The 26,205-nt window shown below is 43.8% G+C and overlaps 1 protein-coding gene across 1 annotated transcript; it reads right to left on the bottom strand.

Moving 5' to 3' along the window:
- Positions 1-3,172: 3,172 nt before the first annotated feature.
- On the bottom strand, positions 3,173-25,645 carry LOC123767846 (D-beta-hydroxybutyrate dehydrogenase, mitochondrial). The gene is made up of 6 exons (XM_045757892.2): positions 25,581-25,645; positions 24,112-24,509; positions 23,298-23,450; positions 12,263-12,415; positions 11,486-11,681; positions 3,173-4,113 (listed from the first exon to the last, which is right to left on the bottom strand). Exons 2-6 carry the CDS (start codon positions 24,446-24,448, stop codon positions 3,951-3,953), a joined length of 1,002 nt encoding a protein of 333 aa, XP_045613848.2. The 5' UTR covers positions 24,449-24,509; positions 25,581-25,645; the 3' UTR covers positions 3,173-3,950.
- Between the last annotated feature and the right edge of the window lie 560 nt (positions 25,646-26,205).

The raw sequence follows: 26,205 nt of genomic DNA, 5'->3' as shown, positions 1-26,205 counted from the left end.
TTAGCCCACGAAGCGGGACCAAACAAAGCTTGATAGGTCTCAGAACGGGAAGGAATCGAGCGAGGGTGGCAGTGACGAAGACGATGGTGAGAACCCCCAGAGAGGGGTTAAAGGCGCAGTGGTCACAACTAGAGACGGAGCCGCGGCAGAGAACGAGGTAGTCACCACTGGGGGCTTGGGGCTCGACCCAACCACAGAGGGAGGGGAGCCGAGGGGAGGAGTCGGAGAGGCCAAAGGAGGAGCAAGGTCGGGGCCCAATGCAGCGGAGGCTACAGAGCACGGTCTTCCAACACGGACCGACTCGGGGGTGGGGGGGGGGGCTTGGTCGCCCACCCCACGAGCCTGAGAGGATACAACAAACATTTATCGACATACAGACGAAGAGAAATTCATCCACGAATGTGCCCCCATACCCACAATTAGAGGCAGGACACCCAACAGGAAGCTATTGCCGACCATGCCGGGGCCCCCTAGGGGCGAGTCTTGAGTATACACCCCACAAATGCCACCTTAAGAACAGTCAGTCCGTGGAGATCGGGTTCAGCAACAAAAGGGGGGATTGACAATAAAAGGTTCCCCTCGCTCTCGACGTCGGGTACTACAGTTCTACGGGTGCAAGAGTATGCCTCCTCAAGCACCCGGGCGTCAAAATAGAAGTAGTCCAAGGGAATAACCAGAACCAGCAAAAGGTCGGCAGAAAACGGCAAGCAGATAGAAGAGGGGGGAGAAAAAACGAAACTGAAGGAAAAGGAAAAGGTGCTCAGCATAATTGGAGAGGACAGCGGCAGGAGCACAAGGCTAGAAGAGGACAGGATTGTCCCAAGGAGCATCACACTCCGGCAGCCGCCCACTAAGCCCCCACACGGCGACAACGAGCTGAGCGGGGAGGGGGGGAATGAATGATTAGAAAATGATGGGCATGGATTAGCAGTTCAAAAGAAATATGACTTATCAACATTATCTTTATGATCCATGGTTAACATGATTTAATAAGGATAATACAGTACTTTTAATACAAACTAAAATTTAAAATCTTTATTAACGATTTTTTTTAAGAAGATTAGGTATACACAGCAATGTGCTGCTACCCTGTTCTATATGGCATATTACACAGTGTAGATAAAAAACTAGCTACAAGTTTATCTAATACTCCCATCTCACTGGATGGTTAGACATGCATGGAATCAAGGTACAAAATACCAGCCTCAATACAAAAAAATCAACTGACTAAACAACTTCACGATTTTCACAAGAGGTAAGCACTGAATCATGGAAACATAATTACTCTTGCCAGTTTCTACAAGACCTTTCAAACAATGTATTCAATGTTTGAATACATTGTTTGAATACTTTCAATGTTTTCTTATATGTGCTGCCATTCTATTGTATGGTGTTTATAAATCTTGTTTATCTGTATCATTTGCTACCCAGTCTCACAATCTTTATGTACCCAATCTGAACATCTTAACCATTGTGATCATTGCTGTCTTATATGTGCTGTCAATCTGCTGTATGGTGTCTTAACCTTGATTAAATTACTAATCAAGCTGTCAATGTAATCAATCAGAGCTCTAATATAACAATGTGCTTTAATATACCTACTTGTCTCTCCTCATTTTTCTCTTTTAATGTATCTATCATTTATCAATTCTGATTGAAATTACCTACTTAAAATTATCTGCTAGATTAAGGACCTGCCCGAAACGCTGCGCGTACTAGTGGCTTTACAAGAATGTAAATACTGTACTATCCAATGTATTCTCACAAACCCAATGTACCTTGTATATATATAAATAAATAAAATAAATAATGTTGCCTGCTCTCTGATTAGCCAAACGAAACCGACTTCTATCGGCACGCTGGTGAACCATCAAATTTCTTCCTAAGTGGACCTACCTGAATTGCACCTAAGCATATTTTTAGGGCATACTTAAGAACCTTCATAGCAAACCTACTTACGAAGAAATACAGGCAGCTTCATGAATCTAGGTCCTTGGCATTTCACAAGTTCCTCAAAATATATCACCTCACCAAGACAAAAATCACCTATCGCCTGATATACATGTTTAACAGCAGAAATTTTCCATTATAAACACACGATTATAAATCTAGCAGGCAACTACCCAAATAAGGTCACAGACCAAATGCCAACAGGTCCGCTCACCTGAAGAGATCAGAGTTGTGGCGTCTTGAGGTAAGCTTGCCGAGAGGGGACACTAACCAACTCCAATCAACTGACCAACTTTCAAATCTAAGTCTTTTACAACATACTTAGGAACTTCTAATTTAACAACTTAAAGAGTACAAGGCACAACCTTACATAATTATGTATAATAGAAAATCAATACATTGAAGAAATCATGAAATACAAAATAAGTATAAAGAATTCGCATGGATACGAGATGGTAACACTGGCAAAGTCGGTACATCAGAAGGGGAGAGGGGTGGGAGGGGAGAGGGGTGGGAGGGGGGAGGGGGGTTAGGGAGAATTCTATGACATACGCCAACAGATATGCATACAAGATATAAAATATATTAGATATATACAACACGTATCAAAAGATTGTCCAAGTGGAAAACTTTTCACAGTGCCATAATTTCATAATGTCCTCACAATGGGACAATGCAAGGTACAACAAAATGGAAACTACTCTGTATACATATGAAAAATTCATCTGGAAACTAAATGTATGCATTCTCCAACATGGTCCACATGATGTTACCTATATAGCATTAAATACAATAAACATACAATGATTTTTTTCAAACTGACATTAGTCTACTGCTATAACTAAACATCTAATAATTCTCTACAATTACATGGCATACAACTGATACAGAATTAATATATACTTGGAATGTACATCACATTGCCAATACATAAGAATTTTATGTATTTAATTACATTATGTAACTGAATTATGTATTCAGAGTTAAATGGCAAGTTTCTCTGAATGCTCTGTGTTCCCTCTGTGTTCCTCATACGCCCCACAAGTGCCACCTTAAGAACCGTCAGTTCGTCGAGAGCGGGTTCAGCGACGAAAAGGGGGATTGACAATAAAAGGTTCCCTTCGCTCTCGACGTCGGGTACAACAGTTCTACGGGTGCAAGAGTATGCCTCCCCAAGCACCCGGGTGTCAAAATAGAAGAAGTCCAAAGGAATAACCAAAACAAGCAAAAGCTCGGCAGGAAACGACAAGCAGATCAGAGAAGAGGGGGGAGAAAAACGAAACGAGGAAAAAGGAAAAGCGATCCAGCACAATTAGAGAAGACGGCAGCAGGAGTGCAAGGCCCCAAAAGGACAGAGGACTGTCCCACGGAGCATCACACTCCGGCAACCGTCTACCAAGCCCCCTCAGTGCCAACGGGCTAGATGGGGAGGGGAAGAGAAGAACCAAGTACTACCTAATTAGCGCCATGTAACCTACCTTACCCCATAAATGTCAACCCATGTCTTTCTGTTCTAAACAATGCCGTTTGTTGCCCAACTTGTACAGTTGCCGATTTTTTTTTTACATCTCCCCTCTTTTTTTATTCCTTTTTTCAACAATATTAATTGGGAGTAAAGTATAAATCAAGTTTTAGTCAGTTTTTCCTCCACACCTTGCCCGAAACACTTATTAGTGGCTGTGTATTATGTATTAGCTCCATAAATCTCACTGTTGTAACTCTGCATCTACGCATGTACTTTTCCTAAGTAAAATATAATGCAGGATCAAATAATGTATACTTTGTTAGTCAATATTTTGTGAACGACATCCACCTTGTGCTAGAGGTAGGACTGGGGGAGGGGGAGTTAAACCTAGTAGTCACGTGACCATAACATCTTCAGTTAATCTCAAACATCCTTTAAACACTAGTACCAAAAGGCTGCCTCCATAGCCTGGAATATTCCCCCCCCCCCCATCCTCCCAAAAAATTGTGAACCACTTTAGCATGCCATTTACATACTAGTATTTTCTAGCAAGACTTAAAATTTTAATGTTGACGCCCCGCTTGAGAAGAACGTGGAGACAGGCAGAAGGGAGCATCTGGAGGAGCCCCAGAGACGAGCGTACCACCAGGGGCGCAGCAGTGTAGCAAGCAGCCGGCTTCTTGCTCATCATGGCTCTCCTGGCGAGGATAAGTCATTAATAAAATTTAGGTTATAAATGTGCAATTCTTTATGTAGGGGACAAACTAGAAAGCAAACAAAAAAATACTAGATGTAGTGTAATGTGCATGATCTGTCACCTTTCTCCTAACCATCTCTCTCTCCCTCCATCTCTCCATCTCTCTCTCTCTCTCTCCCTCCATCTCTCTCTCTCTCCCTCCATCTCTCTCTCTCTCTCTCCATCTCCATATCTCTCTCTCTCTCTCCATCTCCATATCTCTCCCTCTCTCCCTCCATCTCTCTCTCTCTCCACACTCTCTCTCTCCCTCCCTCCATCTCTCCCTCCCTCCATCTCTCTCCCTCTCCCCCTCTCCCCCTCTCCCTCCATCTCTCTCTCTCTCCATATCTCTCTCTCTCTCTCCATATCTCTCTCTCTCTCCATATCTCTCTCTCTCTCCATATCTCTCTCTCTCTCCATATCTCTCTCTCTCTCCATATCTCTCTCTCTCTCCATATCTCTCTCTCTCTCCCTCCATCTCTCTCTCTCTCCATCTCTCTCTCTCTCTCCATCTCTCTCTCTCTCTCTCCATCTCTCTCTCTCTCTCCATCTCCATCTATCTCTCCCCCTCCATCTCTCTCCCTCCATCTCTCTCTCCATCTCTCTCTCCATATCTCTCTCTCTCTCCATATCTCTCTCTCTCTCCATATCTCTCTCTCTCTCCATATCTCTCTCTCTCTCCCTCCATCTCTCCCTCCATCTCTCTCTCTCTCTCTCCCCCCATCTCTCTCTCTCTCTCTCTCTCTCTCTCCATCTCCATCTATCTCTCCCCCTCCATCTCTCTCCCTCCATCTCTCTCTCCATCTCTCTCTCCATATCTCTCCATCTCTCCCTCTCTCCATCTATCTCTCTCTCTCCCCCTCTCTCTCTCTCTCCCCCTCTCTCTCTCTCTCCCCCTCTCTCTCTCTCTCCCCCTCTCTCTCTCTCTCCATCTCTCTCCATCTCTCTCCATCTCTCTCCATCTCTCTCCATCTCTCCATCTCTCTCCCTCCATCTCTCTCTCCATCTCTCTCTCCATCTCTCCATATCTCTCTCTCTCTCCATATCTCTCTCTCTCTCTCCATCTCTCTCTCCATCTCTCTCTCTCTCCCTCCATCTCTCTCCCTCCATCTCTCTCTCCCCCTCTCTCCATCTCTCTCCCCCTCTCTCTCCCCCTCTCTCCATCTCTCTCTCTCTCCATCTCTCTCTCTCTCTCCATCTCTCTCTCCATCTCTCTCTCTCTCCATATCTCTCCCTCTCTCCATCTCCTCCCCGATTCCAGCAGTTACCACTGCCCTGATCAGAGGCAACGGGTTCTCCGATTGGGCCCACACGCATGTTTTAGATTCAACTACCCTAAATAAAGTTTCCAAGTAGCACAGGCCACGGCGAGCCTGTATTGGACTTTCCTGGAACAGAAGCGGGTCTGCATTTTTAGTCTTGTGCAAGTTGTGTGTGTTAGTCCTATATATGTGGCAAATCAGTGTTTATGGCTCTTGTGGTTTTCAGTAAGGTTATGTATAATGCATTTAGCACCAAGATTTAATGCACGTCTTATTATAGTTTGTATTCGTCCTACATCTCATTTTAACAGGAACTTTGTGCAGCAGTAGGCATCTTTCAGATATCCCAATCTGAAACTCTTTGATTTGTATATATAAATTTTAATGTTCAATAAAATGGGTGGTATATACTAAGTATTCATCGTGATAACGAGAAGACTTCTCTGGTATTAATATTTTAAAGAAATTATCTAAAGAATGCACCAAGCCAGAGACACTAGCACCATCAAATGTGGGATATTCAAAAGGCTTTAAATATCGCCAAAAATGCCACGAGAACAAAAACGCAGAAGGCAAGCAATATCAAAATCATCCGATTCACCAAGGATTCTATCTAGGGACAACTGACTGCGACTGATAGTTGGGAAGCAAAACACGCACGTCCTTTAAGTCGGGACTTTCCACCGATATGCACGACCGTAAAAGGGACAATGCAGTTTGGACAATAAGGAGCAGGGCTATGCTCCATTAAGTGCCTGCGAGTTAAAGGGGTATGGCCAGTACGTAACCTTGCCAGAGTAGTTTCCCTGCCACCTGTTACGGTGGTAGGAAGGCCATGGGGGACACGCTACCCTTAAGAGCTCTCAGTTTGTTATCAATACAAAGACCAACGACCCTGCCAATGGCCACAGATTGAGTAATGAATAACCAGGTAGAAGTCTGAATATGGAACGCTTTTACCGGAAATAGGACAAGTGTGGAATAACCTTATCGCCAGCGTCCGCACGCTCATTTAAGGATGCCAACATTGCTGGGAACCAGCAAAACTATGCCTTAAATCTGATGTAGACTAGAAAGTGCCAATGTTTAACTTGTACAGTACAGCTTGGGGTAGTCTGACTAAAGCCATGAGGGTAATGCGAGAGAGTACTACAACGACAAAGGAATGTTGACAGCGAAAATGCAGCCAATGAAGAGCATACTACAATTGCATAGTCCTGCCGAGAAGATTCTCGTCTCCAGGTTCAACGCCACAAAGGTGTAGTCAGGAAATAAAACTTGGTAGCCTACACCATCGCAGACTCGCCACATCTGTGAAAGCGGCAACGGAGCGAGTAAGGAAAAGAGGGCAAGGAAAAGAGGGCAAGGAAAAGAGGGCAAGGAAAAGAGGGCAAGGAAAAGAGGGCAAGGAAAAGAGGGCAAGGAAAAGAGGGCAAGGAAAAGAGGGCAAGGAAAAGAGGGCAAGGAAAAGAGGGCAAGGAAAAGAGGGCAAGGAAAAGAGGGCAAGGAAAAGAGGGCAAGGAAAAGAGGGCAAGGAAAAGAGGGCAAGGAAAAGAGGGCAAGGAAAAGAGGGCAAGGAAAAGAGGGCAAGGAAAAGAGGGCAAGGAACTGAAGCATTTGCCATGCAAGTAATAGATTTGCAAAATTTTGGAAGTGGGACTCCATGGTGGCAAGGATGAATGACTGTTGGCAACATTAAGAATCTTGCAGGTACAGAAGAAGTGGTTAAAGAACAGGGGCTCACAGGAAGCTTACGATCTCAGTAGGACAAGCTAGAAAGGGGTTGTAGGGACAGTACAACAGTTTGGAAAATGGTAACTCACGACGATCCTAGAGACCGAACGCTGGTTATTATGTACAGGCTTAGAATAGAGTCGAACGAAAGGCACAGAGCCGAGGCGTAACCCCGTATGGTGCAGAGCATCAAGACAGTGCGAGAGACAAACGAGTAAGCAGGACAGGCAGAGTAGAATTTAGCTATCACACGAGAGGAATGTAAAGATGAGCAGGCGCCTATCAGCTCCCCAGGAAGTATGGAACAAGACTAAGTTAAGGGCCTCAGAGTATTCAACTTCTAAGAGATTTGGGGGGAGGGGGGACCAAGACAAGTGTGGCAAATATCAACCGCAAAGGTATAGCAGAATCTCTTATAAATAGGTTTACCATAGAGCGATGAAGAGGGACGAAGAAAGACCTGCTTCCGAGAAAGTCATAGCACAAGTATTTGTTAATGAGAACAAAGCAATGATTGGTGGCTCACGACGACATGGCATCAATCTCAAGTTGGACGAGTCATGGGAAAAGATTCATCACCGACAGCAGAGGGCAAGAGAGTCAATATAGAAACCCGAGAAAATGGCAGAGGGAGGGGAGGAAAAAACCATTGAGGGCAACCAGGAAAATAGTGCTCAGAACAACTTTGGGGTACACCTTTGTATTGCTGAAAAAAGGCAGTGGGGTATAAAACTTCTATAAAAAGAAAGACTAGAGGGTTTTGTAGAAAGATTAACACAAAGGCCAAATGAATGGAGCCGATAGAATATGGTACTTCCAGGTGGTATCGTACACTCCCGGCGTTTCTGCCAGACTGCACACTTACAGTGGACAGCCCGAGCATAGTCTGAATTCCACCAGGGAATGCACTTTCACGTGCACTGAGGAGTAGAGTGAGAAACAGTGGAGAGCAGTGACTAATATATGGCGTCATGAAAAAGGGGACTTCGAGGGAGAAGATGATCACAGGTCAAAGCATAGCGAGAGAGGGTGTATAGATTCCAGTTAACCTTGGCAAACTGCCCCTAGGCAAGGAGAAAGTACAAAAGTGACAAGGATGGGAAATGCTCACTTAGTCTTGTGCAGGTACGCGATTTTTCGCGGCAGGGGATCGTATTCCAGGGACCATAGGATTAAGGACTTGCCCGAAACGCTACGCGTACTAGTGGCTGTACAAGAATGTAACAACTTTTATACATCTCAAAAAAAAAAAAAAGAAAAAAGGAGGTCAAGAATCTGCCACGTGAAATCTAAATGAAGAAAACCGAGAGAGATAGTGGAAAGGGTGCAATTGCAACAGTGAACTCTCCAGAATTCAGAAGAAACGGGACAAACTGTTCAAGGCAGCACCCTCGGGCATTTGTCAGAGCATCGCCCCCCAGAGAATATGTCTACAGTTAAAAATTACCCAAAGGGAGTACAGGTTCCGGCAAGGAGTTCAACAGTCATTCAAGATCAGGAAGCGAGGAGAGTAAAATGATACGGAAACCAATACCGACAGTAGTAGAAAAGAATTAACTGGAAAAGTGGAACAAGCTGAATATCATTACAGATCAAGAAAGCAGTAGATTTTGGGGCTCGAGCAAAACCGAAAGGGAGAAGAACGAGGGATGAAAATCACGGAAGCGACCAGGACGAGTGCCATGTATCTTCCGAGACTGACAGTGTAAATTTAGTGATCAGAAGCTGGTCATGGAGGTTAGCATAGAACCTAGAAATATTTAAGAATGCAAACCACTTTGTCGTCTAGAGCAAAGGCAAAGCGGAATCCAAGATACTAGATATATCAAGGTCAGTGACATCAGGTTATAGGTAAATCTGGGCCAGACGATCTAGTCATGGGGGCAGTAGGATGGACCAGAGGCAGAGTCTGGAGGGGGAGGAGGCAGCAGAGAAGGGCGGTAAAGGGAATCAGAGGGGGGGGGGGGGGAGGGAAAACCATGGGAGCGCACTTTATAAAGGGTAGCATCAGAATCTAGGGTTAATGGACTTAGACGTTGTGTCAAGAGACTCCGCCATTCACGAGAGATACAGGGATCTAGTCTGACACGGAAGGCGAGGGATGCAATTAGCTTTCTTACCTGCCGGGGAGACATGATAGAAGCCAGGTTTAGGTTTCTGTAACTGCTCCCGTTCTTTCTCTCCAAAGATTGGAGGCGGCGACCCCGTACACCACTAGTAATGTTCCGACATGCTCTACAGTCGCAGAAGCGGTCAACACAGACAGCTGGGAGTAAAGTGAAACACACCCTAGACGGACAGGTGTTGTAGAGGGGGTGGGGGGGAGTGGGAAGGAGCAAGAAGGATCGAGTCTAAAGGGGAAGGAGGGGCATAAGAGACCGGGAAGGAGCAAGAAGGATCGAGTCTAAAGGGGAAGGAGGGGCATAAGAGACCGGGAAGGAAGGAAATGAGGGAAGATGGTGAACATATCGCCTAGGGAAAAAAATAATCGTTTTGTTTCAAATTTATGATCATCCTCATGTGTAGTACACACATTTGAGGGGGGAGTAAGCAAGGTGGGAGTCTCCGTAATTATCACGTGAACGGATGGGGGGGGGATGGAGGAACTATTTGAATGACCCCAAAGACTACACAAGGGGCCTAGACATGCCTCCTTGTGCTTTTTAAGGGACCATGGCCAAATCTCCAGCACCTACTGCAGAGCTGAGCATCTGGCACCCGGCAAGAATTCAGGTAGAGACTTATCAAAAGGGATTTTCATTATACGAAGAGGTTGGCGACGACGACCACGAGAAGGACGAGTGGGTGCATCAGTCTAAGGATAAGATGGCCTTTGTGCCTCAAAGTTATATTAATATCTTTGAAGCAGTCTTTCAGTGCCCCATCAGTCACAACATGGTGAGGGAGAATAACTGCCAATACTGGCATTTAACCGGACATTTGAGTTCCGAACAGGGGACCGTCTCCAATGCAGGACAATGAAGCCAAGTGGTCGGCCACTTCCCGAGAAGTGTCAGCAAGATGTGTACCAGTACGGGTGGGGTGAAAAGGGACAGGTATCCATCGAATCAACTAGGCATTTATAGATGAATAAATCAGTGCACAAGACCAAAATAACAGATCAAAATGCCTTGTCCATTTAGCAGAATCAAACAAATGCTGGAAAGTAGAAGATTGGGTAAGAATCATGCGTGTTCGAATATGAAAGGTGACGACGCTGAGCACCCCCACCCCCAGTAAGACGGGGGGGGGGTAAAAGGTGCAGTTGTTACAATGAGAGGGAGCTCGCCAGTTTGTGGTCGGCACCACTGGAGGCTTTGACTCAACGCTGCCACAGAGGTGGGATGGGAGCAGAGGTGGTTGGGAGAATCAAAAGCAGCTTTGAGCCCAATGTAGCAGGGGTTACAGAGCCTGGCGTTCCATCACAGTCCGACTCGGGTGCCTGGTGGCCCACCCAACGAGTCTGAAGTTGAATCGTGTTCAGAAGTCTGCATAGAACTAACATCAATATAATTTCATCACCAATTATGCCTCTACACCCACCATGGAGCAACTATTATGAGGGAGAGAGAGCCCGATACAGCCAGCTTGCATCGTGGACAACACAGAGGGTCTTACGCCACCCAGTGTCAAACCAGAAGATAACAGCATTCAAGAACGGCACCAAATCGGCTGGTAGGAGCAATCAAAGTAAATCCTCCCCAACCAGGATTCGAACCCAGGACAGCATTCGTGAAACGCCAGGCGAGTGTTACACTACAACACGGGGACTGCCTAGACTCATTTTAGGATTAAGTGCAATAGCCAATGAAAATAACCCATTTTTAAAACTGTAGGAAACCGACTACATTGAAGGACATTGTCAACAGCCTGGTTAATGTACACTTCATTTACTATATAAGCACTGCCCCCCCTCCCCGCCCCTTCCCTTTACAACAAGCCTTTTAGACTGAAAGTGTCATTTTTCAGGCCAGTCAAGGGAACCTTCCTCCTCTTCCTCCACTGTGGAAGAGGAAGAGTCTGCCCCCCAATGCCACAAACAATTCTCGATTTTTATAGTCTGAAATACGGTGCGTTTACTATAGAATTAGTTTGTGCTTCGAAACTGAAAAAGATTGGCTGGAGGAAGGAGGGAGAACACCAGATATTAGGGAGAAAGGAGGAAATGGAGTTAAAGGGGAAGAGACCCAGGCATAGCCAGATACCATGTTATAATTCACTTTAAATTATATATGTACATTACGTTAATTTCGTCAAGAAAAATCGAACCAATTGTTCGTCAGTCACATAATATACAACTTCAATAAAGTAAAAGTTGTCGTGTAGGCAAAATAATACCTGAAACATTTTATGAGGAACGGGTCATTAAGGTCTTGTATTTTGGCAACATTGTCAAAGGCTGCCTCGAACGCCAGTTGTGTCTTCCTCATTCCAGCCCCATAGACTTTCCTAGTCTCCTCACTCGCCCCTTCAATCATCATGTTTATCTGTGCAGCATTCCTGTTCAATAGTCCTGTCTGGTTAACGAGGTTACCTGACAGTAGAGAGACAATTAGTAATTGTTCAAAAGTAACATGCAAGGATATGCGAACAATAAAGTAGGAACTATAGTGTGCTCTAGCCAAGAGCAACGTTCGAAACCGAATTTTCGTCAGCCACGTTAGATATGCGTTGAACCACCGCCACTTTGATAGCATTTATACGTAGGCGTCATTGAGCCGTGTTAAGACATTTAACCATAAATGGTTACCATTAAACAGTTATAGCTACAGTTTAAGTGTCAAATGCCCTTTAAATATAAAATCTTTCAGAGGTATATTTTTCAATCTCGCCACGTTTCGTAAACCCTAACTTTAATAAAATTAAAATTTTATTGAAACATTCTAATTTATCATAGTACTGCAGGCATTTGCGGCCCTCCAGAATCAGAATACTTAAAAGGTCACAAGATAAGGTGCCACTTCTCTGAACCCTAGAACAAAGGTCCTTAAATTTAAAAAAAAATGGCCCCAGGTTTTGAAGACTAGTTTGCCGAACTGGCAAAAATCTGAGGGAATGGTATATAACATCGATCATCGAGGAAAGTTAGAAAATAGGGGCTGTAGGATTACTCACATGGTCTAACGAGAACAACAGAGGTTCCCGAGGAATCCAACTCCAAGCGTAGACTCTGGGTGAAGCCTTCTATGCCCCACTTTGTGGCACAGTAAATCGCTACGTAACGTTCAGCTATCTGGCCTGCTGGGGAAGACACCATAACCACCCGACCTGCCACAAACAATGACGTTTCAAGGTTAGAAATTTGTAAGAAGCCAATGGTCATCAACCAAAATGTATGCCATTTTTGGCTCTGCTCCCAACCCAAATCCAGCAATGGCTGCCCCACTGGGATCACAGGATGAGAACAATTCCTTCCAGGCACTAACTCGTCTGTCTAGACTATTAAATTTATGGTGCCATTATTTTACGAGGATGCCTGTCCGTCACTAGCGCTCGTAAGCCAAGTGTGAATATAATATACATCTAGGAGGGTGCTGTGCTATGAAGTCGAGTCGTGCATTTATATATAAACATCTTTAGTAAAGACCCCGAGTGCTGCTATTCAATAAAGGTTCAAGATTATTGATAAAGATCCAGCTGTACGAGCCTATTATGTCAGTATTATAGTAAGTCAGCCAGTATTTTCTACCGTTTGGAGAAGACGGCGTGGGATTTTTTTTTTTTTTTTTTTTTGGGGGGGGGGGGGAAGTAAAGAGGAAGGAGAGGCATAGGTGAAGGGAAGTATAGAAGTGGGGAAATACAGTGAGGTGTGAAAGCAGGCGGGCTGTTCGGCTTGCTGACACAATGTGTGGGTGTTGGCAGCTAAGCTGGCTCTTGTCAGGGAGCAGTGAGTGCGAGAGGTTCTTCACATGTGTTTCACCATATATGGATGTCTATGGATGAATACTGTAGCATTCATATATATACGCACTACGATGCTGCCACATGTTTTGTTTAAGGCTCTTATTATTTATAGTTACTCACACATACACCTATACATATACCCGTATACATATGCGCGCACACACAAATACACTCAATTTTTCCCAATTATTGGGGGAAGGATTTCTGCTCAGCGTTTCATCTGGGAATTAAGTACTGTGGGGCTGGGTTTGCATCAAGTAAATCGAGGCTCTTGGGCCACCAGCTATGGGAGTGGGGCGTCTCATCTTTGAGTAATCTTTCTAACATTGGGTCCTAACATTTCGATGGTGTTCCACACCCTGATAGCTTGGTGCTGCAGTCTGATGTTTAGTGGCTGTATGTTCAGGAGCTCAGAGGAGCTGGATTGTCTAGTCATATGGTGGACTGTTTTGCTGCTCTCCTTAGCGCCTTATTTTGCACCGCTTGCAGTTTCTGCGTGTTAGTTTTCTTTAGGGTGTGTAGTGGTACTGGGGGATACTCTAGATGCTGCCGACCTAGAGCCTTATATAGGCTGATCTGAATGTTTGTACCGAGGCTTCTGAATCTATTTTCCGAAGGCTGCTTTGGCATTGTTTAGTCAGTCCCATACATGAATTTGTATCCCTGTTCTATTTATCAGGAGTTCCAGTATTCTGCTTACCTCCGCACCGTGTGGTAGTTTATAAAAGGTGTGGACGGCATTGACACCCCTCCCTCGAGTGGGGGGGGGGAGGGGGAGATATCAAGCACCAAGACTTCAATTGATCTTTAAATTTCTTTTAAGTGACGACTAGAGGAATGCTAACTACGAGCGATCATGAAAAAAAAATTGTTTAAGCATTACAAAAGTAGTCCCTCAGTTTGCACACGAGAGGGCGAGTAGCACGGTTACTGGTAGGCTCACCAGCACAGAGGAACTGACCCCACGTGCCCAGTGCACCAATTCTCCCCCCCCCCCCCCCTCTGCGCTTCAACATCTACATTTTCTCGTTTCCAACGAGAGCCCATGTTTCAAGCGACACCATTATGCTATAGATGGTGCAGTGGGGTTTGTCAGTGAAGAGAAACTACAAATCAATACATGTTGCAGGTGCTCAATGAGAATGTAATTTTCAAAAGGCACCAAGGCAGGGAGGCTGTAGCACCGGCAAGTGTGAGGGATATTATAAAAGCGCTAAATATCATTAATGATGCCAATACAAGAACAAAGTGCCTAAGGGGAACACCAAAGGTATCCAATTCGCCAAGGATTCTATCGAGGGACAGGTAACCACGAGGAGTGGTCGGGAAGGAAGATACGCACATCCTGGAAGTGCATTCAGCAAGGATAGGCATGACTATAAGATTGACAGTGCAGTTTGGACAATAAGGAGCAGGGCAGCGGACCATTAAGTGCCCGAGAGTTAAACGTGTATGGCCAACGCATAAACTCAGCCGTTTCCCCACCACCGGTTAAAGAGGTAGGAGGAAGGCCGGGGGAAGACAATCAGTGAACAGGCACGGATTGAGGAATCAACAATAAAGTCTAAATAAGGAACACCTATGCGGGAAATGGGACAAGTGCGGATAGCCTCCTTCACAGCAGCATCTGCTTGCTCATTTAAGGAAATGCCAATATGGCTAGGAATCCAGCAAAACTATTGTCTTAAATCTGTTGGAGATGAGAAACCCAGTATTTCGACGACCACATGGACAGAATTAAAGGACTAGCGTCATGAGGGCACTGACAGTACTACAAAAAGGAATTATGGCGAGAAAGCAGTTTACGAAGAGCATACAAAATTACACAAGTTCTGCCGTGAAGATGCTAGTCTACGGAGGCAGGCGACACAGGTGCAGTCAGGAAATACAACAGTTGCCTACACCACTAGCAGGATTAGACTCAAAGGTCTAATGCTCAAAAGGCACAAGTCTTAAAAGTAGAGAACACTAAGCCATGACTAATGGTCCAGGACGACACCAATTGCAATTTGAAGCCACCATTGGAGGAAAGTCACCTTGACAGCAGAGTAAAATCAAAGAGCACAAAGTCAGAAGGCAGTGAAGAAAATTGAGGGCAACCAGAGAAAAAAAAAAGGTTCAGAACCACCTTGGGGCACACTATCTTCATATTACCGAAAAGAGGTAGAGCGATACCAAGCTGCACTACAGGAACGACTAGAAAAAGTTTTGGAAGAAGCGATTACCATGAAGGCGAAGAGAACCGAGTAGGGACAATATATGCCATCTCCAGGTGGCATCTTATGCCTTTTCCAGGATAAAAAAAATAAGACAGCAACCACGGAAGTCTTTGCAGCAAAGGCACTACGACTATAGATCTCCAAGTTCACGAGAACATCAGTCGTACTGCAACACTCAAAACCCAAATTGAGAAGGCGAGGCAATAGCACTCGAGGAACCACGAACATTGATCATACGCTCAGAGTTCGAAAACCGTTAGATGAACGAGGCGGAAGTCTTTAGGGGAAGGGGGACCCCAGGAGAATCAGGTTTTCGAATAGGATGAACCGCCGCCTCAAGCCAGTCCTCAACGATTGGTTACGATGCCCAGACACTTCTAAACATATGGTAAATACAAACAGGCATGGAGGCAGATGGCAAAAATAATCTATTAATATCATCCGAGCCCCTCTGCCACAAAACCACAGAGGGACAGGGAAGACTGGAGTTCCGAAGAGGGATCGCTATAGGGAAGCCGAGTGCAAAAATCCAAGGGACAAGATTCAAGAAGGGGCTTACGAGTAAGGAAAAACAGTAAGATTAGAATTTGAGCCGACAGTATAAAAGTGAACCCAGTTCGGTCGAGACAGACACCTGTTCCGCCACAATAGCACCACGGAGGTGAAACTAGCAAGAAATCCGAAATAAACTTCCCCGCTATCTTGTAGATTTTCTTCCATATCAGGGGCAGAGGAGTCAGACGTAATGGTGGAAACTAAAGAGATCTCCAACCCTCACACAGCCGTACAGATGTACAGGCCACCGCACTTGCGCTCCAAAACAAAAATAATCGGGCGTCCGTCGGCGCCAGTGTTTCTTCCAGGCTGCATGCTTATAGCAGACATCCCCGAGCAGTCTGTATTCCACCAGGAAACGCACTTCATCGCGCCCCAGGAAGTAGAGCGAATAACAGAAGGCACCATAAAAAAATAAACTCATGGAAGAAGAGGAGGGATCTGGGGAAAGGCAGATCTGGTTCGAAATAGTAGCGCACAAGGCGAAGAGGTTCTAGTCAGCATTGGCAAACTGCCATCTAGGGAAGGAGAGGCAAAGGCAAAAAGGTGACAAAGATAGGTAAATGGTTACTTGTGTAGGTCAAGAACCTGCCAGGTGAAGTCTAAAAGACGTGTGACACGTCATCAAACACGTCAAAAACAACACGGGTGATCTGTTATGTATGTGCAATCAAATATTGTTAAGCTAACGCTTGAGCTAAAAGACATTTACGATCAAATAATTCAAACCGTTTATAACGGGTTTGGAGAAATCTTTTTAGATGCGTCAAAAGGAACTGTAAAACCTTTCTAATTAGATCGATTTTGGCAGCAATTCGATCCCAAAATAGCATAACCTTAGCTCTTGCATCGTCGGGAATAGCTGCGCCATTGCTACCAGGTGGAAGAACTGCTACTTCGGCTTTGAAATTGCCATTGAACATGTAGTTCATTGAAACTTCAACGTGCAACTGGGAGAAACTCCAAAGCATCCAGCATGGGAAAAGTATTGCAGAAATGTAAACTTATTGTTTGGGATGAATGCACATCCCAAACAAAAACATCCCACACACACCCCCCCCCCCCCTCCTAAAAAAAAAAAAGCGCTCGAGGCTCTTGATCGATCATTGCAAGACTTTTGTGAAAACATCAGACCATTTGGGAACGCATTAATATTACTTGCAAGAGATTTCATGCAGACATTACCTGTAATTCCTAGATCGACACTAGCGGACGAAATAAATGCTTGCCTGAAATACTACAAATATGCATGTCCAGCTGCAAAACGTCTCATCAGCAGAGATACTCACAAAATTCTGAAAATTGGGAACGGAAACGTGCCGGTTGATCTGACCTCAGGACGAATTTCATTGCCTCATAACTTCAATTTAGTGAAGTTTAAAGAAGAATTGGTTGAAAAAAGTATTTTCCCAATATTCAAACCAATTATAAGAATCACGATTAGCAGAGTGAACGAGCTATTCTTGAGGCCAGGAACAAATCATCTAAGAACTTTATATTATTCAGTCTAACATACAAAGCAAGGCAGTCACATACAAGTCCATCGACACTGGTGGAAGCAGATGAAGCGATTAATTATCCAATTTTTTAATTCATTATCTGCCAGGAATACCACCGCACGAACTGCAATTGAAAATTGGCGTGCTAATTATGTTACGAAATATCAACCAGCCAAAGCTCAAAACGGCACGCAGCTTTCAGTAAAAAAAATTATTCAGCAATGTAGAAGCAACAATCTTGACAGGACCTTTAAAGTGAAGATGTCCTCATTCCTCACATTCCTACGATTCCAACTGATTTGCCATTTCAATTTAAGAGATTGTAATTCTCAATTCGATTGGCGTTTGCAATCACCAACAAAGCTTAGGGCCAATCTTTAGAATTGTGTGGTTTAGATCTAGACAGATTGCTTCTCACATGGACCATTGTGCGTTTCGTGTTCTAGAGTCGGCAATCAGACTATCTTCACAGACTGGAACCAGAGAAAATATTGTATCTCCACAAGGATTGTGAAATTAAACATGTAAGAAACGTGTATTTTATCTTTTCCATTTAACCAGAGCCACAGCAACATGTGGCGGGTACTGCTAGTCTATATAAGTAAATAGAAATGTTAGTTTGTTCAAAATCGCTAATCCCCGAAAGTTCACCGATTGCTTTGAAATTTTCACACAACGTCCCATTTGCATCTGGCCAGGTTTTTATATACATTCTATATAGACGTCACGTCTGTAACGGATAAAAAAAAAAAGTTCTGAAAAACTTTTTCCATGTGAAGGAAATCTTTGAAACCTCTTTACCGATTGTTTTCAAATTTTGACAACGTTGCATTCGAATAGGCGCGTCTTTTTATATACCTACTATATACATGCCTCACCTGTGACAGGAAGAAAACGTGCTCTTTGAAAAAACGCCATCTGTTGGACGTAAGGACAACAGATGCTGTAATCTCAAAGTTCTTCACCGATTGCTTTGAAATTTTGATACGTTTCTTTCGAATAGGCACGTCTTTTCATATACCTACTATATCGATGCCACCCCTGTGACAAAAACATGCGTGTTTGAAAAACAGCGCCATCTGTTGCACATAGCAACATGCACAGTATACTATACATGTCACGAATTCCTTTTCAATGTTTCCAATTGTATTGATAATTTTCATAGATAGATACTTTTTTTTATCGAATTATTATGCGTGACATTGTGTTTGAATTTAACCGTTTACCATACCATTCATTTCGTAAGTGTATGTATAGATATAACACTTAACATTTAAAACTTTCTTGAAAAACGGCACCATCTGTTGCATGTAAGAGCAACATAAATGCTATACTAAATATGTTACAATTCCATTTCAGCATTTCTGATTGCATTGATAAATTTAATTTTTATAGATCTATTTATTTTCATTTTCATTTAATTATTTTGTGTGAATTGTGTTGGAATTGAGCTGTGTTTACCATACCGTTCATTTCACGAGTATAGTTTTTTTTTTAACATTTCATTTTCATTTTATTTTTTTTAGCCGTTTCTTATATTTCAGATGGGAACATCAGTTCACTTTGTCCAATTTTCTGATTGGAATATCAGACAATTTGGGAAGGTATCTGACGAGGGAGTAGGGATGATGAGGGGACGGAAGCGAGATGGTAGGCGGACGAGGGAACAAGGGCAGGGGTAATGGTGGGAATGGACGAGGGAGTTCAGGATGGTTGGGATGAGGGTATGGAGAATGGTGGGGAGGACAAAGGGACGGGAGTGGGGCATGGTGGGAAGGAAGAGGGGTGGTGGAGTGGGGAATGGTTGGGAGGACGAGGAGACGGATGATGGGGAAGACTGGGGGAATATACACAACTACGGGCTCGCCATAGCCCATGCTACCTGGAACTTTTTGTTCCAGGAAGCGGATCTTAACAAGACTGGGTGAGGGAAGGTTGTTGTGGCTCAACTACGCACATGTGTTGCCGAGCCACAGCAACGCGTGGCTGGGTACTGCTAGTCCAAATAAAAATTTAAATGTTAGTTTGTTCAAAATCGCTAATATCAAGTTCTTCGCCGATTGCTTTGAAATTTTCACGAAGTTCCATTTGCATCCTAGCAGGTTCTTATATACATACTATATAGATGTCACATCGATGAAGGGTTTTTTTTTAAGTTTTTCGTATGTTTCTCCATGTGAGGGAAATCTTCGAAACCTCTTTACCAATTGCTTTGAAATTTTGACCAAGTTGCATTCGAATAGGCGCAAGTTTTTATGTATCTATGTAGATGCCACACCTTTAACTGGTAAAAAAAATTTAAACAGCACCATCTGTTGCATGTAACTGCAACACACGCTATGTTATGATAGCATTTCAATGATTGCACTAATGTGTAATTTTTGTATATCAATTTATATTCATTTTTATTTAATTTTTGTGTAACATTGCATTGGAATCTAGCCGTGTTTACCATACCGTTCATTTCGTGAATATAGTTTATAATTTTTGTCCATATCTTTTTTTAACTTAATTTTTTTCCAGCACCTATACATTTTTCTTATATTTCAGTGATGGAAACATCAGATCATTTAATGTTCCCAATTTTCTGATGGGAATATCAGATCATTTGGGAATGCATCGGACGAGAAAGTGGGAAAATGGTGGGAGAGGACGAAGAGACGGGAGTGGGGAATACAAGAGGACTTGGGAGGGGGAAATGGTGGGGAGAACTGGGAAAAGGGGGTAGGTTGGCGGCGGCTCGGCAATGCACATGTGTTACCGAGGCACAGCAACGTGTGGCTGGGTACTGCTAGTATAATATATTTATATTAAAGAAAATTCTCGTTTTGAATGAATAGCATGTACAGATTTATGAATGCGTCTGAGGTCTACCGTTGGATGTAATGGACTTTAGTCGAGGACGGGTTGAGAAGTGTATCGCAACACGAGCACGAGACTTGCCAGAGAAAGAGGGAAGACTGCGAACTTCTTGCTTATATACTAGGTACATTGGGGGTTAAGAACAGAAATGAAGTCTTTACATTCTTGTAAAGCTACTAGCACACAGCTTTTCAAACTTCAGAAAAAGACAAATGATCACTTTTCAAATTTAGGATGGCTTCCTCAAATTTGTAGTGCACACATGCGGAGGTGGCACGGTGGGCGTCACCGCAATTCATGCAGAGCTTGGGAGATTAGCACCGTCTTAGGATGACCCAAGGTTTCACACAAGAGGCATAAAGACACTATTCATGCACCTGAAGGTGTTATGTCTTAATCTCCAGCACCCGCTGCAGAGTAGAGGGGGGGGGGGGGGGGGGAGGATGTACTCTTTAATGGAGCATCTGGCACCAGGAAGTATGGTAGTAGATCCCTTCCAACTTTACCTGCACAAAGCGAGGAGGCTGACGACGGCTACGAGGGGGTGGAGTGAAGGTATCTGGAGGATAGAATGACTTTGGGTGAAGGATATATCCTCTTAACAGTCTTTCAGTTCCCTATCACCAGGTGTGGAAGAACTCTGCTAATACTGGTATTCAACCGGGCATTTTTGGAGATGCGAACTGGGGGTCTCCCCAATGCAGAATAATCAAGCCAAGTAGTAAGCCGCTTCCTAAGAAATTGGCTCCAACACTGGTTCCAGTACGGGTGGGGGGGGGGGGTTAAATGTGACAAACCGCATCCACCGAAACAATGCTTAGAGGAATAAATTAGGAAGAGTAGGGTCAACATGACCAAGATCGACATACCAAGTCCATGTAGCAGGACCAAACAGACTGGAGAAAGAGGAAATTGGAGGGGTCGTGCGGAGGTGACTGCGCCGAGCACCCCTGGTAAGGGATAAAAGGGGCAGTTGTGATAACTAGAGATGGCCACGTCAGGTGACGAGGTGGTCACCACTGTTGACTTGGGGCTCAACCCCGCCACAGAAGTGGGAGGGGAGTAGAGTCAGTCGGTAGTCAGAAATAGCATGGTCAGGGCACAAAGTAAGCAGGGGCTACAGAGCCCGACCTTCCAGTATAGTCCGACTGGCACCTGGTCGCCTACTCCACGAGTAGGCCTAGTTAGAGGCTAAGAAAATGCTTACCCGAGAATAGGAGGCCCCTCAGGGGTGCATGGTGGATATACACACCCCTGCAATCATCACTGATAATGTCAGTCTAGAGATTGGGCTCGGCATCGAAAGGCCGAGTTTGGAAATAAAATTCCCCTCCCCTCGCTCAACTACGTCAGGTACCACAGTTCTATGGGAGAGAGCGAACCTCCCCCAAAACACCCGGGGTCAAAACAAAGACATCAGAAAGAACATTCAAGAGTGGCAAAAAGACAGCAGGAAGGGAACAATCTGAAAGAGGTGGGGGGGGGGAAGAAAAAGGTAAAAAAACACCAGCAAAATTGAGACTACAGCAGCAGGAGCATTAGGCTTCAGAAGAACAGGGCAAGCCGGCTCAAAGAGCATCATACTCTGGCAACCGCCATCAAGCCCATCCCCACCTGCAACAAACGGAAGTTTAAGACTGACGGTAAGCAAGCGATTATCCACGGGAGACATATCCCGTCAACGAGGCTAACCATAGCCCATGCTTCTTGCCCCGCTCCTGTGCCAGGTAAGTTACGGGCTCACCATAGCCCGTGCTACTTGGAACTTTTTCCGAGTAGCTTAATCTATAACAACAACAACAACAAGCGATTATCTGAACATCACTTTTGTTCTGCCGTGTGGAAATGTGCACATTACACCACATTAGATGAAAGGGTGCCATGTTTACAGACTTCCAGGTAATTTTTGCCAATTTTACGCACCATTACTGATCCAGAACCTAACCCTTGCCTCTCTCTACCGATTTGAATGGCACGTTTGCAATTCTTAGTGTCAAGGTGGTGTCAAGACATTGTCTACCAGGAATCACCGTCAGCGAGGAGTTACAGCTTTACGCATCATTACCTTTGACCACACTAGGCTTTAAGTAAAGAAAGCTCTTTGCATTAGATGCAAGATTGCTTAAGAGATAAACGAGTTATTAAACAATGTTTATGACTAGCACTTTATCAAGGCCACATTAATGAAGTGGCTTTCAAATACCAATAGTTCCTAGTTCCTATTTTACCCCAAGCTCTATTCATTTAATAGAACTAAAAAGATGCTGCTTTACTGTGAATAACTTTGAAGGGGTTCTGACGCTCAAAGTGAGTGGAGAAGGTGAAGCCAGTGTTATGAACATCTTACAGAAGTAACCTTTAACAATCCCTAATTGACGATTTTTATCCATTTTAACCAAACCCGAACCAACATTGAAGTTTTCGGCCATCGCACGCCATTATAGCCAGAGAAGAAAGTCCACAGTGAACGTTTTGAGGTAATTATAAACCAAGACAAACTTATATTTAGTTGCTTAAATAAGATTTGCAGTATGTCAAAACTTTCGATTAACAAGTGTATACAGTTAGAAAAGCGAATTACATGGGTGTAGTGGGTATTTAGTTTAAGGAATATTATCAAAAGGATGTAGAGAATATTATGGGCTGAAGTGTGACATTTCATGTGCAGCAACATTCAAGGAACCATGTTTTTACAAAACATGAGAAAAATTTCTGGAAGTTTCAATTTCAAAATTTACACCATAGACCTTATTCTCCAACTATACTAAATAGAACAGTAGCAAGTTTTTGCTAGCACTGGAAGGTGAGAGGCAACAAGATATGGAACGCAACACTTCCATGGAACCCAAGGTTAGCGAGTAGTTTGAACTAGCAAATTTATAGTTCTAAAGCTAATTAGGACGTCTCTTAAAGATTAGATTCTTAAACTAAACACCAAGTGACCGGGAACTGTCGGTCCGTCCTGGACCTCTCGTCAAGGAATGACAGCAAAAGTATATAATACAAGATAGAATGAGGTTTAGGGTGGGATGGGTTAGAGATTTAAAAAATAAAGGCATACTAGTAAGCCTAGTAATCATTTTAGCGGAAATATTGCCGAAGACTACTTGCCTTTGTTTTCCCTGATGGTGGGGAGAAGGGCCCTAGTGATCTCTATGGGACCTGTTAGGTTAACTTTGACCTGATCATCCACCATGGGGCTCGTATGCCACTCCAGGAAAGCGTACGTGATCATCGCGGCGTTGTTGACGAGACACCACAACACTGGGTGGGAATGGAGAACAGTCATTATTAGGAGATTGTCACAGTGTGGGGGGTAATGTCTGCCATGACTACCACCAAAGCATTCTAGTGTAATCTTTAAAGTTTTAGTTTATAGCAGCCGATTTGAATTTATAAACGCTCAACTTAAAATAATGCATGTCTAAATTTGCGAAGACCTTAGCCATTTAGGACAGCCAGCCGCCACGATAGAACCAGTCACTGGTTTAAAAATTACTTCCCAAATCTTGCCTCTTGTGTCTGATGGGAGGCTTGTTCCCAGGGCATTAATGTTTGTCGTTTCACAATGTCAAAGTTAAATTACACTTTTGTAAATGTTCCTACCCTTGAGTTTAATCACTTTTCTTTCAAACTAATTTTATCCCAAGTTTACATCAGCAAATTCTGCCTAATGGGATCCGATCCTAGTACGTAATTACTAGCAATAGAATATAAGCGGAAGATTGCACTGGTGCCCAGTTCCTCCCACCCCCCTTTTCCCCACAACCGATAATTCCAAGTAGTGATGATTTAAAGGTCATTTTTGGAAGCCAAGAAAACTTAAACTATATAGCAATCGGCTCCAGAAAGTTGGCTATAGATACTTCCGCAAAATCTTAAAACTAACAATTTGGACACATTAAGCCCAAAAAAAAACACTTGCCTTTATTTTCTTCCTTTAGTTGTCGTAGCTTATCCAAGAGAAAATCTAGCATATTGGGTTTGGTGAAGTCAAGATAGACAGTGTGGACCCCAGCTTGACGGAGTGTGACTGCGGCCTCTCCCTCCAGATCCAGGCAAGTGGCCACAACCGTCCATCCCCACGACTTGGCACATTTGGCCAGCTGGTAGCCAATACCACTGTCACACCCAGTGATCACCACTATCCGCCCGCTAGTACGGACTTCCCTACATATGAGGGCGTTTAGTCTAGCACTAGTAAAATATGCCTTGCTGAGCACACTAGGCGCAGCCGACCAAGCTGTGTTGGGATGTATCATGTTCACAGGTCTTCACGTCCACGGACCACTTCCTACTAATCACTGGATTCGCAAACGGGAACTGAAAAAACAAAATTAAGTTAGAGATGAATAAAGAGTGATGGATATACACAGTAATTAGAGAGTTACCTGTACGTAACGAAAGTTTCCACAAGGCAGGTACGAGTTCGTCACCTTTGAAGCTGTGAGCAAGGTCATGAAGACTTTAGTTTTGAAAGTATCACCAATTACTTTTCATCGAGTTATGCATCCACTGTCAGGTGCCTGAAACACTTACTGCTTCAATCATAGTGCCAGAGTAAATTTCAAACAAGTACTTCTCACTTAAAATACCCTTTACCATCGAGCATATATTAGGCGACTACTCGTTACAAGAAAAATATCAAATAATCAAAGCACTGGCCAAATATCTCCAAGTCTACCAACAAATTGGGTCACATTTTACCCGTGACATTTATACCTGGCGCCACCAACAGCTAAACAAATGCCTCGTCCCAACACCATGATCAGCTGATGCCATGAACACAACATACCGCCCTACAGAGCGGCAAGTCTCCCTCTAACAACCTGATTTAGTCGCCGCGCCTATATCTACAGCACAACGCAACAAACTTTTGAAACTCTTATCCTCTACATAAACGCGTCTCCCAACATCTGTACTGGTGCAGTCATCGGGGGACAGGACAAACCCTTCATGCAAACTGTACCCACTATCAAGCAGTAGTTTAAAAAGAGAAAAGAATTAAAGTTAGTTATAACCATTATCCACGGATGGTGGCGAAGGGTCACTTATTCCCATTCTGAACAGCGATTAAAATGCCAAAAAGAGGGGGGGGAGATTTTATTCTCAACAGCCTCAATTTTAAAATTGTCAGTAATAACAACCACTCTAGCAACACGTCTCAACAGTATTCCCCCCCTATAGCTTACTTTGTACATTGTCTAGTATAAAAGTTCATCTTTGAATACCATCAGTCTATTTCCGAAGCTATTTAATAAATTGACCATCCGTAGACAATGTGACCAATCAGAGTCACAGCCTTTTATATCAAGTTATAGTAAGACAACCGCCCCCTGGCCAGGTCTACGAGGAAATAAAACCCCTCGAAGAACAAACTCACGACAAACCTACTTCTCCAACTGCCAGTAACGCTCTCAAGGGTCCAGTCCGGTGCTGCCCCACGTCACCTTGGTTCAGCTTCACACTTGACTGTTCTGAACGTCCCAAAACTTCCAACACACCAATCAACTCGTCCTTCAAAAAAAAAAAAAAAAAAGTCCATTCCATGCACCCGCCAAACCCCCTATTTATGAATAAAAAGCGGTTTACACATGACTCACAAGTGCAACCCGTCCTCTACTCAAGTTCATTACATACAGCGGTCGATCCCACTGATGTACTCATAAATTTTGACATGCTGTTCATTCAAATCAGGAATTTTCTCAAATATACATTAATATTATAATATATAAGCATATTGTGCATATATATATATAGACATAGGGTAGGTTAAATTAGATATTTAGGTTCTGTTGGCGATTATTTGTATTTGTAGTACGTGGGTGAAACATTTACAGGGTTGTGGTTCGAAAAAAATTCGTCACTGAAGCACTTGTTCCGGAAATGTTCGGACGTCATCAGTTGTGAGTCGTGTGTAAACCGTTTTTCATTCATAAACAGGGGGTTTGGCAGGTGGATGGAATCACTTTTGGGTCTTTGGAGGACGGGCTGACAACTGATGACATCCGAAGACGTC

Source organism: Procambarus clarkii, chromosome 36 (genome assembly GCF_040958095.1).
Source record: "Procambarus clarkii isolate CNS0578487 chromosome 36, FALCON_Pclarkii_2.0, whole genome shotgun sequence".
Classification (NCBI taxonomy): Eukaryota; Metazoa; Arthropoda; class Malacostraca; order Decapoda; family Cambaridae; genus Procambarus; species Procambarus clarkii.
The sequence above is the reverse complement of the archived record's forward strand: the minus strand, read 5'-3'. Positions and strand labels throughout refer to the sequence as shown.

What these genes read in the sequence shown, in the direction of transcription:
- LOC123767846 (XM_045757892.2), bottom strand. Translation starts at nt 24,448, where the DNA reads ATGATACATCCCAACACAGCTTGGTCGGCTGCGCCTAGTGTGCTCAGC. An exon ending in TGTTGTTCTCGTTAGACCAT is followed by an intron (nt 11,682 to 12,262) that starts GTGAGTAATCCT and finishes CTCTACTGTCAG; the next exon opens with GTAACCTCGTTAACCAGACA. An exon ending in TTCCTCATAAAATGTTTCAG is followed by an intron (nt 4,114 to 11,485) that starts GTATTATTTTGC and finishes TATCCTCGCCAG; the next exon opens with GAGAGCCATGATGAGCAAGA.